Source organism: Periplaneta americana, chromosome 16 (assembly GCF_040183065.1).
Source record: "Periplaneta americana isolate PAMFEO1 chromosome 16, P.americana_PAMFEO1_priV1, whole genome shotgun sequence".
Lineage (NCBI taxonomy): Eukaryota > Metazoa > Arthropoda > Insecta > Blattodea > Blattidae > Periplaneta > Periplaneta americana.
In genome coordinates this window covers 19,665,411-19,679,565 of record NC_091132.1, presented here as the reverse complement: position 1 = coordinate 19,679,565, position 14,155 = coordinate 19,665,411, and the positions used below count along the sequence as shown (strand labels likewise).

At 34.8% G+C, this 14,155-nt stretch overlaps 1 protein-coding gene and 1 non-coding gene across 2 annotated transcripts in view; one reads left to right on the top strand and one right to left on the bottom strand.

Moving 5' to 3' along the window:
- Positions 1-14,155, top strand: part of SCaMC (Short Calcium-binding Mitochondrial Carrier) — a 195,201-nt gene that overhangs the window by 32,531 nt on the left and 148,515 nt on the right. Inside the window, exon 4 of the mRNA XM_069849403.1 lies at positions 4,513-4,624. Within this exon, the coding sequence (XP_069705504.1) occupies positions 4,513-4,624 (112 nt within the window). The remainder of the gene's footprint in view (positions 1-4,512; positions 4,625-14,155) is intronic.
- Positions 598-669, bottom strand: TRNAS-GGA (transfer RNA serine (anticodon GGA)). Its single transcript has one exon. It is a non-coding gene; the product is annotated as a tRNA-Ser (tRNA).

The following is a 14,155-nucleotide window of genomic DNA, read 5'->3' as shown; positions in this document are numbered from 1 at the left end:
TATAATGGGCACTATTTAACAGCGATATGGACAACTACTAGCGTGAACCACATAAGAAAAATTTCAAACAACTAACTGCTAACAGGCAAGCGATGAATCAACAATGCACAGAATTTGTTATATGTTACTTGCGATTGGCTACAAAAAATATAATTACAAAAGTATTATAATTAATTAATTCTATTTAAAAATATAAGTATACTGGTATTAAAATATAGGCCTACTACAAAAATGATGAATTTGCTTTCGAAGAGAACAAGAGTAAGGTGGTCCGTGAAACTGTTCTGACTTAAAAAAGTGGTCCTCACTTGAAAAAAGTTTGAGAAACGCTGGTTCAGAGTATACCGAGTCCATAAAGGCTACCCTTGGTGGGAGGCAGTTTGTAAATAAAATAAATATATATTTTCTCTTTAATTAATTGTTATACCAGTGCTCAAGATAATACAGGTTATTTATAAGATAAGGGATATACATCTAGTTCTAATGAAAGGAAGGTATATCTTAACTCCCTCTTGGGACTCGAACCCAAGTTCGCTAGATTTGTAGCTAGAAACACTAAATATTTAATGAGAGAGGGATGGAACGGAGAAAAATTCTCTCCGGCGCCGGGATTTGAACCCGGGTTTTCAGCTCTCCGTGCTGATGCTTTAACCACTAAGCCACGCCGGATACAATCCCGACACCGTTGAGAATCGTCTCAGATTAAGCTCCATCTCTTGGGTTCACTCTATATATATATATATATATATATATATATATATATATATATATATATATATATACTAAATATTTATGTTGATTACATATTTTAATTAAATAATGATGGGATATGGTTCTGTTCTTGTGTAATTCAATATTTTATTTGGTATATTATGTCTGAAGCAGAAAAGACCTGTTCATTATTAGTGAGGAACGTGTTTTACATTCTATTTGTACACATTTCTACAGTCACATGCCTTTTGTGTAGAAGTTATATCTGCAGCCGTGATGTTGAAATACACTGACCTTTCGGCCCTTTTGCTGACTCTGTGATCCATGTTCAGTCAGTTGTGAACATTTGACATTGTGTAAATATCACTTTTGTGACACCTTCACACAAGTGAGTAATGTTGAGAAATCCTGTCGCACTAGAGCAGCTGTCTTATTTATGTTAACAGGTTCATTGTTTGTATAACTGCGAAGTCATGAGTTACTAACACTTACTATATCATCCACACAAATGTTATCATCCATTGGTCATTATTTAAACCCTACATTTTAAAATAATACGAATAAGACAAACTGTGTTTCATGACAGCTTCTATTTTTACACTTGTACTTTATTTACCCTATACTTATCAATTACAAGTAACATTCATTTTCAGACGCCTTGTTGCTTTGACTCTGCATGCTCCATAGTGATTCTCATATACAGTATTTTGTGTTTCTTGTAAAACTTCAGCAATTATTCTATACATGTTGCCACTGTAAATCTTCCTGATTTTTTTTGCATCTGTAACAGAAGCAGTTTTTTAAAATTCTGATACAGTTTGAAAGAACTTAAACTGCATAGTTATTTCTTAAATCATTACAGGTACAAAACCGTTGAAAATCTTTGTTCGCATTCGTAATAACATTGAATAAGTCCTGTACAAGTTCGCTTGATCATCCTTCATCTGAGATTTACCAGTTTTATTAAGTACACAGAAGATGCCTTTCGTGGAAATAACGAAACCACGTTTTTTTTTTTTTTTTTTTGTAGGCTTCTATTATTTTCACGTAACTATACTTGGCATCAGAAAGGATTGCAATGTACCCCTTTCAAAAAGGCTCGATTTTTTTTAACATTGCTGCTGTGAGATACCGTGTACTCTGAAATCACTCACTACTGATCTGTCATCTCTCTCCACAGTTCAGCTGTCTTATGACTTCTGACGCATATGACGTCATTCAAGGTCGTTTACAGAGATCAGAAACCACCGTCCGTAATACCATTTCTTTTCAGGAATAGAAATTAATGAAACTATCTTTTACTTCAATTCTTTGGGATTGTCAAACTCAAACAGAATTGCATGCACAAAAAGAAACAAAACTCGTTGCTATAGCAATTCCAGTTACTGTGTGATAGGGCAGTGACAGAATGCTTAAGACTATATAGAAAATAACCAAGTCCACTTCTGTCGAATAATGGTTAGCACGTCTGACTGTGAACCTCAAAATCTGTGCTTCAGTGGCTGGCCATGATAATATCTTTGAAAAATATTGGAGTGCAAGAGGTCATATGACTTCATTGTCAAACGCCTTGCATTAGAAAACAACAACGTCTGACTGTGAAACCAGCGAATAGGGATTATAAAGAATGGACACTTCGCGTCGGTACCTTTGATGTAGCCGGACTGATTTCAATGACCTTCAAGCAAGCTAAAGCGTGAGATTCTGCTTTCTCCCTAGAGTTGGCGCTGACATCACACCAGCTAGCAGTCGACACAGCGGAAATATAACACATATAATTAATACATCTAGGTGCATTATGTACTCAAATAAAATAAATTGGATCCATAAAATAATAAATCCGTCATTAACTGTAATGTCTAGACTCTAGAGTTCCTTTATAATGAGAGTTGAGACGCTGACCCTAACAACAATTAAAATATGTAATGATTTGATAGCGCTGAAAATGGAAAAACAAAACTCTTACGAGAAGTAAAACCATATACCTATATAATATTATATACAAATATTAAACGAATTCGATACTTAATTTTATAATGTATTATATTATTTTATAATATAATTTATTATATCTGAAATATAAAATATTATTATTACAACTAGTTTGTCACTCAGAAATAAGGAAAAGCTGTTAACTTGAATTTATTTGAAGCAAAGCATTACTGGATTATGCAATAAGGTAGGCGATGTTTGGATCCTGTGTCTCAATTATTATCTTAGCGTATGCTCGATTACACTAACCTCTAGCGCTTGAAAGTGGAACTAAATGCCGGCGCACAGACAAACAAAACACAGGAAAATTCGCTCAGTGTCCATTCTTTATAATCCCTATTCACTGGTGAAACTAGCAGACCTGTTTTTTTTGTATGTAGGAGGGACCCGAAGGCTTACGCTGCAGGCTGAGGCTTATTGTGCTTACCACTCTCATCCTTGTGAATGATTGGCTAGCCGAACGGCCGGGCTCTTGTACAAGTATAGCATGCTGCACCATGAACTTACGAGTAACCCGGGCTGTTGTAAGAATGATGATATGTGAATTAATGATGGCGAAATGAGTCCATGCTCCAACGCCTAAAGTTACCCAGCAATTCTGCTTCAATTGGTTGCGGGAAAACCCCAGAAAAACACCAATGATGTCAACGTTTGTGCCCCCATACAGTGCTACACTCCACACAAAGCACTTCACTAGTCTGTTCCTTAGTTCTTTTTCCACAGATCCGCAGAAGATTTTTCTTTTCCTGTTAAAAGCTTCCTTGGCCATTGTTATCCTCCTTTCGACTTTCTGACAGCAGCTCATATTACTGCTTATAGTACACCCCAAGTGTTTGAAGCTGTTCACTTGGTCTACTGCCTCATTTAGAATTCGCAAGTTTACCTTCTTTATTTTTCTTCCTATAACCATGCTCTTCGTCCTATTTGCATTTATCTTCATCCCATACTTTCACAGCTGTCATTTAGCTCGAGTAGCATGTCCCTCAGTATCATCTCCTCTTCTGCTAACAACGCCATATCAGCAGCAAATCTTACACAATGTAAATAAATCTTTCCACATTATCATTATTCATAATCCTCTAGAATAAATGTCAAATTCAATATTACATTGAACTATCCATACACCCTATTACAAACTCGTGTTAATAAAATTATTTCGTGACTCTAGCGTGTTCTGACACAAAAATACCTTAGTAACAATGCCACAGAATGTTTGGCTATCGGCCTATTTAATTCGTGAGGAGGAGTTTAGAAGCCGTTAATTCACAAGCAAAAAGAAAAAGCTTGTTCAGTATTTCGAAAACTTTCAAATGTGCAGTCATATGCACTAACAAATATCTGTTAAGTAATTACTATTGTCATGACAATCGAAGAAAACCATGTTTGCATATGTTAAATTAGTTTAGATGCGATATGCACTTTTCTTATAAATCCGGGCTCTATTAGTAACTAAATCTAAGTTCTAACACAATAAAATAAAGCAAATTAATCCTGGAATATTAGTGTTTAGTTTGGAACGTTTAATGTTCTTTAGTGTGTAAAAGGTGCAGTCACGAATAAGTATTTGTTTTTCAATTTTGTTACTGTCGTCACATCGAATGTGTTTCATTTCATTGATAAAATAAAATTTCGAAATATTATTATTATTATTATTATTATTATTATTATTACTATTGTTATTATTATTGTTATTATTATTATTATTATTATTATTATTATTATTATTATTATTATTATTATTATTATTATTATTATTATTATTATTAAATGATATCGACCAATGATGGATGCTTTCCTTTCCCTTCTTAGAATGGATCAAGATGGAAGTTTAGCGATCAGCTTCGATGAATGGCGGGATTATCTTCTTTATGCGCCTAGTACTGACATCATTGAAATAATCAAATACTGGAGACATTCTACGGTGAGTAACTGCATGTGTTATTTTATCCGTAGTGCAGATTTCTTTAATTAAACTGAGTTGGAAGTTATTTTGATGAAAATTATTGTTAAAGCACATAATATCCATATCTGGACTGACTACAATATATTAATTTGATTGCATGAGAACGTGAATTGGTATTGCAATCGCTACAGAATTTTCTATATTTTATAATTTCTAAGGTTTATGCTACCTAGATGTTTATGTAAATAGTATGCTTTAAAATTGTAGTTTATTCTCTAAAATTTTTCTGTATACATTGTTTTATTTTAGTTTCAAATAATGAATTTTAAGTACATGTGCTACATATTAACCGAATATTCAAATTCAAATTTATTTACAATTTACATTTGAAATGAAAACATATGAATAGATATCCGAAATGAGCATATGCTCGAATATGAAGAATGAAGCCACAAATCGAATCGAATTAGGAAGTGGGCAGTATAGTCAACTAAAAGTTATGCAAACACACATCATTGCAAGGGGATTTGGGGCTGTGGAAAAGAAATTACGTGAGCTTCTAGCTGAAACATGAAGAGGGTGAAGAACTTTCTTATAATACTCCTTGACAAAAAACAAAACACTTCATTTTTTTTAAATTTAAACTATTCATACAAATGACTATGTTTGTGAATAGAAAACAGTAATTGTAGAATTAACTTAGTTCTTATAATAAAAAGTAAAAAAATGCGTTTCGCTTTTTTTTTTTTTTTTTTTGCCTATGAATGTACATCGTCATTGTGCCTCCAGAATTAGCTATGTGTGTGTTTTTTTTCAATATTGTGCAAGAAGAAGAAAAAAAAAAGCATTGTGACTTTTAATTTTCTTGATTTTCAAAGATACTTTCGATATAATTTTATCATTTTTCTTGTAATGCTTGAAATTATGCCTAAAGTAGCCTAGAAATAAAGGGAATTCAAAGTGGCAATGCTTTTTTTTTTCTTTCTCCTGCAAAAAAAAAAAAAAAAGCACAGCGACGATATCCTACAACATTAACGAAAACATTGTGGTGCTGTTATCAGTAAATTTCTGGACTTCTCTAATGTAGGTGCTGTGCTTCCATGTTAAAAGGTCCAAACGTTTCTTGACAGCGCAGCACTGTTAGAAACTTGCAGTCTTCGTAATTTTGACACTAAAATTTAAATGCTCACCTTGATACAATAAATTGGAAAAATCATATCAAAGAAATAACCCCCAAACTTAGCTCAGCATGCTTCGCAATTAGGTCGTTATAACAATTTCTAAACAGCAGTATCTTAAGGACAATATATTTTGCCTATTTTCATTCCATTATATCCTACGGAATAATATTTTGGGGAAATTCTGCAGATAGTAAAAATATATTCTTATTACAAAAAAGAGCAATTAGAATAATAGTTGGAGCAAAGGCTAGAGAATCATGTAGATTATTTAAAAAAAAATTAGAGATTCTAACCTTAACAAATCAATACATATACTCCACAATAAATTTCCTCTTATGTAATAAAGAAAAATTTTCCAACTAACTCAGCCATACATAGTATAAATACCCGCAGAAGGAATGATTTTCATACGCCATCATCAAATTTATTATGCTTTCAAAGGGGAGTACGTTACATGGCGATAAAAATGTTCAATAGTCTTCCTGAAGACATTAAGAATCATAGCCAAATCCCTGCATTATTTAAGGTAAAACTAAAAAATTACTTAATATCTCACACTTTCTATTCTGTAGATGAATTCTTGACATTTCACAGCACTGTGTAAATATTATAATACTATTAAATGGTAAACATATTACATTGTATAAATATTATTGTTATTAAGGTATTAATTCTGTACATATTTCATATTTGCATTTTATATGTATTGCATTTTATTTTTAAACGTAAGAATTGGACATGTTCTTTATTCTATGCTATAAAGCAAATGTAAGAATATTATGGGGGGTGGGGGCAAAAATTCTGGGCTCAGTTGACTCAGCTGACAAAAGTCCCTTGCCCAGGGTATGAACGAAGACCACAGTGATATCGAAGGTGAATAAGATAATTTTGAGTACAACAGAACTGGCAACCCTCTGCAGTAGTCATTTACATACGGTGTTTCCCGAATGATTTAAGGTGGCAGCCCCATCAATAAGCTTTGTCCTGTGGAATCCCTGTGCTATGGTCAGCAGGTTTATTACAGAAGAGTAGTTAGAGTATTATTCTCATTCTTCTAGAACTGGAACTGGATGCAAGGCATAATCGAAGAAGAAGACTATATTAGTTTGTTAATTCTTAAAATTGTAATCTGTTTCTCCATTTTAATTTTATTGAAGTAAAGATTTAAAATTATTTATATCCATTATTTATTTTTTCGTATGCTGTTGTAAGTTTTGTGTTAACTTTTGAAGAAAATGGAGGTTTAACTTCCAAACCTCCTTCTGCACATTATCATCGGAAATATTACTTCCAAGAAACATCAAGTTCAGAAATGAAGAAGGCATTTCTCAAAATGAATATTACCTACGTACCCAGTTCTAAACGAGCATAGGTCCATTACTTTCAAATATTTACTACCATATCAATCACGTAATTCCCCCCCCCCTTTTTTTTCTTCTAAAAGTTAGAAGACAAGTCAATGGGAGAAATTACGTGACGAGTACAAAATATGGGGAGTAATCCGATCATAAATAACATCAAACAGTCATGTACTCATCAAATTAATGTTTACTACGAAATAACTGTGAATATATGACGTACACTTTCTGTAATTTCAGGCAATTTTGTGGCCCTTTTTTTGTACTGCTGTGTCTTATATAGTCGCGACGCTGTTATTCCCGGCATGACTCCTCTTTGCTTACGTCCTAGGAAGTAAAGGCTCTATAAAGTCTAGGTAGATAGTATCGTTCGCCATTTTTGTTCTTTCGTTGCCGAACAACCAGACGAGGGAATCTATTTGCCGCAGTGTTAAACATTATCATGTCGTAGCTCCTATGATAATAAATCAAACGCACTGTAATTCAGCAAATAAATGAGCGGCAAATAACGTCCTCGTGTGCTTTCTGCGAACGCCAACGAAAGAGCCAAAATGGCGGGCGATTATATATTAAGTATTTATCCAGCCTTAGGAAATGCTTTATATCTTCATCAGTGAATCACAAAATGCACACGTTTAAATGTAGTCGACCTGCAACGTGATTGGCTGCCGGAAATTAGAGCGACGGGACTATAATTAGGAACATTAAGTCCAGACGTTTGAGGTGGACAAGGCATGTAGCACATATGAGCAAATCCAGAAATGCATACATATAGTCTGTTAGTTGGGAGGCCAGAGGAAAAAGACCTTTGGGGAGGCCAAGACGTAGATGGGAGGATAATACCAAAAATGGATTTGAGAGAGGTGGGATATGATAGTAGGGACTGTATTAATCTAGCTCAGAATAGGGATCGATGGCAGGCTTAGGTGAGGGCGGTAAATAAGTGTGTCATTCCTAATGCAGTTAGCCTTTTTTTTCTTTAATGAGTTATTTTACGACGCTTTATCAACTCCTGTAAATATCTAGCGTCTGAATGATGTGAAGGTGATAATACCAGCAAAATGAATCCAGGTTCCAGCACCGAAAGTTACCCAGCATTTGTTCTTCATGGGTTGAGGGAAAACCCCGGAAGAAACCTTAACCAGATAACTTGTTCCAACCAGGATTTGAACCGAGACCCGCTGTTAACGGTCAGGCATGCTAACCGTTACTCACGGCTGTGGGCGCAGTTATGCTGTGGGCGCAGTTATTCTGATCATGACTATTTTGGATCATGGTGTTAAACTTTGCGTGTAAAATATTGGTATGAAAATCAACTTATTAAGTATGTGAAGATAATAAATGTACATATATTTTATACAAATCAAGATTTCAGGTATAACTCCCTGTAAAGTTGATTTGAATAATTTCGAGGGAAAAATTGTTCCGGAGCCGGGTATCGAACCCGGGACCTTTGGTACGTTAACCAAAGGTCCCGGGTTCGATAACCGGCTCCGGAACAATTTTTCCCTCGAAATTATTCATATATTTTATACTCTAATACATTAATAAGAGAACGAATACAGTAATTCAGATTATCTTCCGTGTCGTCAGAGAAATTATCGGTGTTTTTCACAGTGGAAAATTTTAATAATGATTTGAGTCTTCTATGCGTATTTTATGATACTTTGAATCTTAACGAAATACGCTCTAAAGGCTGGTTCACAAATCGGGAACGGAAACGAGAACGAGAATGGAAATATTGTTAAAATAAATGTATTTAAAGTCACGACGCTGTTATTCCCAGCGTGACTCCTCCTCTTTGCTTACGTCTTAGGAAGTGAAGCGAGGCCCTCGTGAGTGAAGGCTCTATAAAGTCTAGGTAAGTAGTATCGTTCGCCATTTTTGTTCTTTCGTTGCCGAGCTACCAGAGGAGGAATTTATTTGCCACACTGTGAAACATTATCATGTCGTAGCTCCTATGATAATAAATCAAACGCGCTGTAATTCAGCAAATAATTGAGCGGCAAATAACGTCCTCGTGTACTTTCTGCGAACGCCAACGAAAGAGCCGAAATGGCGGGCGATTATATTAAGTATTTATCGAGCCTTAGGAAATGCATAACGTCTTCATCAGCGAATTACAAGACACACACGTTTAAATGTAGCCGACCTGCAACGTGATTGGCTGCCGGAAATTAGAGCGACGGGACTTTATAAATGTAATTTATAATTTAATGTAAGCATTCACAATTAACGAGGAGCTTGCCTGAGCCCGGGAACGTGAAAATTGATAATTATAAAGTCACTTTCGACATGCTTCGATCACTGTCCATTTGATACCATGTTTCAACAACAGATGGCTCTCGGATGGAGTCGCACACAGACAACGTAATAGCACAGAATACATATGTATTGTCGTCGTTCGTTGCCCAGCTAAAGAAGAAAAGAAGAGAAACTTCGCGGAAGTAGGACTACCAGCAAAGAGAAGAGCCCACTTTTATGAGAACTCTCAATAACTTTCCGAAAATTCATAAGTTAGTTCTTTGTCTTACAATTTCTGCTTCTCTTTTTTTTATCCGGGCAGTGTGTGCATTACGTATAGAGAAAATACTTCGATATGTCTCGAGTCTGGGAGCCCCAAAAGATGACTACAGGATGGCTCCAAAATTTTCATGTTTCGGATTTCTGTTTAACGAATGAAATAAAAAAACACACACAAACAAGCATAGAAAACAAATTGATGAGTGTATTAAAATAACTAGCGAAATTTGCACTCTCTCTCTCTCTCTCTCTCTCTCTCTCCTTTTCAAATTAAGTGAAAAAGCTCGTGAGGTTTTTAATTGATGGCACTCAATAAATAGAAATCTTTTTCAAGTGTTGTAACTAAATGTGATAACTTTAATCTTAAAACTTTCTTCTTTGTGTCATACTCGATGAGGATCTTATTGGTCTTTTTATGTTGATGACCTTGAAGGTCTGTTTTTTTGCTGTTAGATGTCCTAATAGTTTTTATTGTAAAACTCTTTTAAATGAATATTATGGTATGATCCGTTATATTTTCTTACATCATTTTTATTTGGAATTCTTCTGGGGTCTAAAGAGAATATTACTAATTCAAATTGTCTATTACGCATAATTTCATTTTCTTTCATTTCAAATACATGTCGCCTATTTTTTGAAGATTTATATGGCATTTTTCTTAACGCAGACGGCCTACAATATGACGAGCCCATTTCATCTTCAAAAACCAGTCATAGATTAGGCCTATATTCTTGATCGTGAATCAATTTCGGGAGCCGTATCTCAATTTCGTGCAATGTCTGCTTATATAAAGAACGAATACAATATACTAGTTACAGATGGCATACAGTAATATCTCTCAATAAAAAGTAGCATTAGCACAGACTGTAAGAGGAGTAACATGGCTAGATATCAAGTGTGACGTTCTGTTTTAAATTCCAGTCTTACATTATTTTCTTCTAACGTATCCCACCAATATTTAAACTCCAGATCAAAAAGTAACTGTTGAAAAGAAGACTAACTTAAATTTCTGGCAAGCAATCGCGCTGCAATGATAATCGGCGCCTTAGTGTCGATAAACTGAAAAGCAGTATAAAACTTAAGTTCGCTTAGAAATACGAGCAATGTAATGCGTACGTCCAACAATTGCAAGCACCTATAATCACAGCGCTGAGTCTTATTGTTTAAGATTGTTTCCATGACTATGGATAGTTTTTCTTGAATGAGTTATTCATTACAGTTAGCAATTCTTAAGCTGTGGTTAAGTGTGTTGTGGTCATAGCATAAGTACGAGTAGAAGTACGATTTATGGGAATATTTCCGGTAGAAAATGGTTAGAAGGAGTGAAGAATATTGCGTAAGTACATAATAATATCTCGTTATTGCATTATTGAATAATTTATTTTTGGTGCAAGAGACTTGTCTTTTTTATGTACTGTATGTACTTATTTATATTTATTTATTTATTATTTTGCTAATAATTGTAACACAAATTATAAAATATACAGAGAAACTTTAGCACGCCCCTGAAAGAGTAGAACTCGTGCTCAGGGGCGGATTCCTGAATTGAAATTAATAATTATACAATACAATTATAATTAATAATTATACAATTTGCAATTATAGTATATAAATTTAAATTTACAATTTTTCAATTTTTATAAAATCCATACAAAACTTTTTAAATTTAATACTAGAACTATTCGAATTGACAAGATTAGGATATTTAAATATAAATTTGTTATATATTCTTGGGCCTAAATTACTACTATGATTAAATATTGTAACAGTGTTGCATTTTGGTACCCTTGTACCATCAATAAAAAACATGCTTTTTAATTATTTTTAATCTGCACACTCTTTGTACATAAGTACGTACTGGAGTCCTGCATAACCGGTTACGAAAGATAGAAAAGACAGATTTGCTATTGAACGCCTGGCGCTATAGACAGTATGCGAAGCTCTTCCGTCTCGCGGAATAGTCCAATGTTCGGTTTAACCAATGTCCGAGTCTCACTCGGTTGGACGGCTCTGGATCATGAAAGACAGATAATATTGAGCCATCCAGGAGTTCCAAGAATCGTTGCAAGGACGCGATTATCATCGTGTACCTTTCAAATGATATTTCCTCCTCTCTCCTCATTGATTGAAGCATGCATCATGAAACTACAATCATTAGAATTGAGAGTGCTTTTATTTTTGTTAATAACGTATCTCCCTAAAAACGATTTATTAGAGAAATAATAATACATCCACTTAGAATAATTAAAAGACATAGGCTATATTAACAACTACTCCTTCAGAGGTAGCCTATGTATTTTGAGTTTAAAGTATGAACGTTACAATAGAGTGTGTACATATGTGCTCTTCTCTTTTGTAAGTAATTGTAATTTATTTTATTCTTGTATTTGTTCGTCTATGCATTATGTTTATTTCCTTTCTTGTTACCGGTTTCCATTAGTTGATTTATATATTAGTTATGAAGATAAATGTACCAAAGTGTCCAATCAATATAACCCTATTTCAAGCTAACTTCCTTGCTTATGGCTTTTAGGAAACCCGCGAGTTCATTGCTGCCCTCACGTACGTCCGCCATCGGTCCCTATCCTGAGCAAGATTAATCCAGTCTCTATCATCATCCCACCTCCCTCAAATCCATTTTAATATTATCCTCCCATCTATGTCTCGGCCTCCCCAAAGGTCTTTTTCACCTCCGGCCTCCCAACTAACACACTATATGCATTTCTGGATTCGCCCATACGTGCTACATGCCCTGCCCATCTCAAACGTCTAGATTTAATGTTTCTGATTATGTCAGGTGAAGAATATAATGCGTGCAGTTCTGCGTTGTGTAACTTTCTCCATTCTCCTGTAACTTCATCCCTTTTAGCCCCAAATATTTTCCTAAGAACCTTATTCTCAAACACTGTTAATCTCTGTTTCTCTCTCAAAGTGAGAGTCCAAGTTTCACAATCATACAGAACAACCGGTAATATAACTGTTTTATAAATTCTAACTTTCAGATTTTTTGACAGCAGACTAGATGACATAAGCTTCTCAACCGAATAATAACAGGCTTTTCCCATATTTATTCTACGTTTAATTTCCTCCCGAGTGTCATTTATATTTGTTAGTGTTGCTCCAAGATATTTGAATTTTTCCACCTCTTCGAAGCATAAATCTCCTATTTTTATCTTTCCATTTCGTAGAATATTCTGGTCACAAGACATAATCATATGCTTTTTCTTTTCGGGATTTACTTCCAAACCTATTGCTTTACTTGCTTCAAGTAAAATTTCCGTTTTTTCCCTAATAGTTTGTGGATTTTCTCCTAATATATTCACGTCATGCGCATAGACAAGAAGCTGATGTAACCCGTTCAATTCTAAACCCTCTTGTGTTATCCTGAACTTTCCTAATGGCAAATTCTAGAGCGATACTCTTTTCACACCCTTGCAGATAAGCAGACGCCTACATGTCCCGATCGTGTAAATTGTTGGCGACACTGATCGTTCAGCATTAGTCCCATTTCTTTCGAATACAACGTAAACGTCATTAAAAGAAAACATACTTGGAATCTGTGAAGTGACACTGAAAAAAAGAAGTCTTCTGCGCATGTAGCGATGTCCAGTGAGTAATCAGGTCACGAAAGGAATTTATTGCGTGGGTGAGGGCTGGAATAGAGAAAAAGGAAAAGGAGCAGACGCTGTCAGATTCCGCTCTCTCCTGAGTGACGTCGTGCGCGACCATACTTCAGATTCCAGGGCAGGGACTGTGTTAAAGGCAGTGGTGAGTGTTGTAAATACGTATTTATCCCCTTACCGGTCCGCTGTATGACATTACTGAAGAAAATGCTCGACTATGTATGGGCTATTCCATCTCAAATCGACCGAAATATAGAGAAAATTGACCTTGCAATTTTTAAATACAATAAAACTTTTTCTGTCCGTTGACAACTGTGATACAATGCTTTGTGCAAAGTTTGAGGCAGCAGAACTTCATAGTATTTAAATTAAAAATATTTAAATTTATCGTATTTTCATAAAATTAGCAACTTTAAACTATTGTGGCTCCGAAACCCTTTCACCCAGTGATCAAAATCATGGTTTATTTTGATGCTGAGAAGTTAAAGTTTATATTGATATGTAAACAGTTTTTCTTACGTTTTGTGGAAATGGAGAAATTTAGATTTTTCTTCATAAAGACGCCTTTGCCCACGAAAAAATATTTTTAAAATATATGGTTAGATTTCGCATTGAAAGTGCAAATAAACACATATTTTTAGTGGTGCACCGTTGGTAAGAAAGTATTGAAAATATGAAATAAAGAAAATAAATAGTACGCGCGTGAACTAACCAGCTGACTGTGAGGCGGGAGCTAGCTTAGCCAAGCAAGGCCAGAAGACATAAACACGTGGTGTTTCGTCTAGTAGCGCATAGGTGGACTAGCTTTATCACAAGTTTTCATAAACAGGGTAGTAAGTGACGCCCAATGCTCGCTTATCTTCA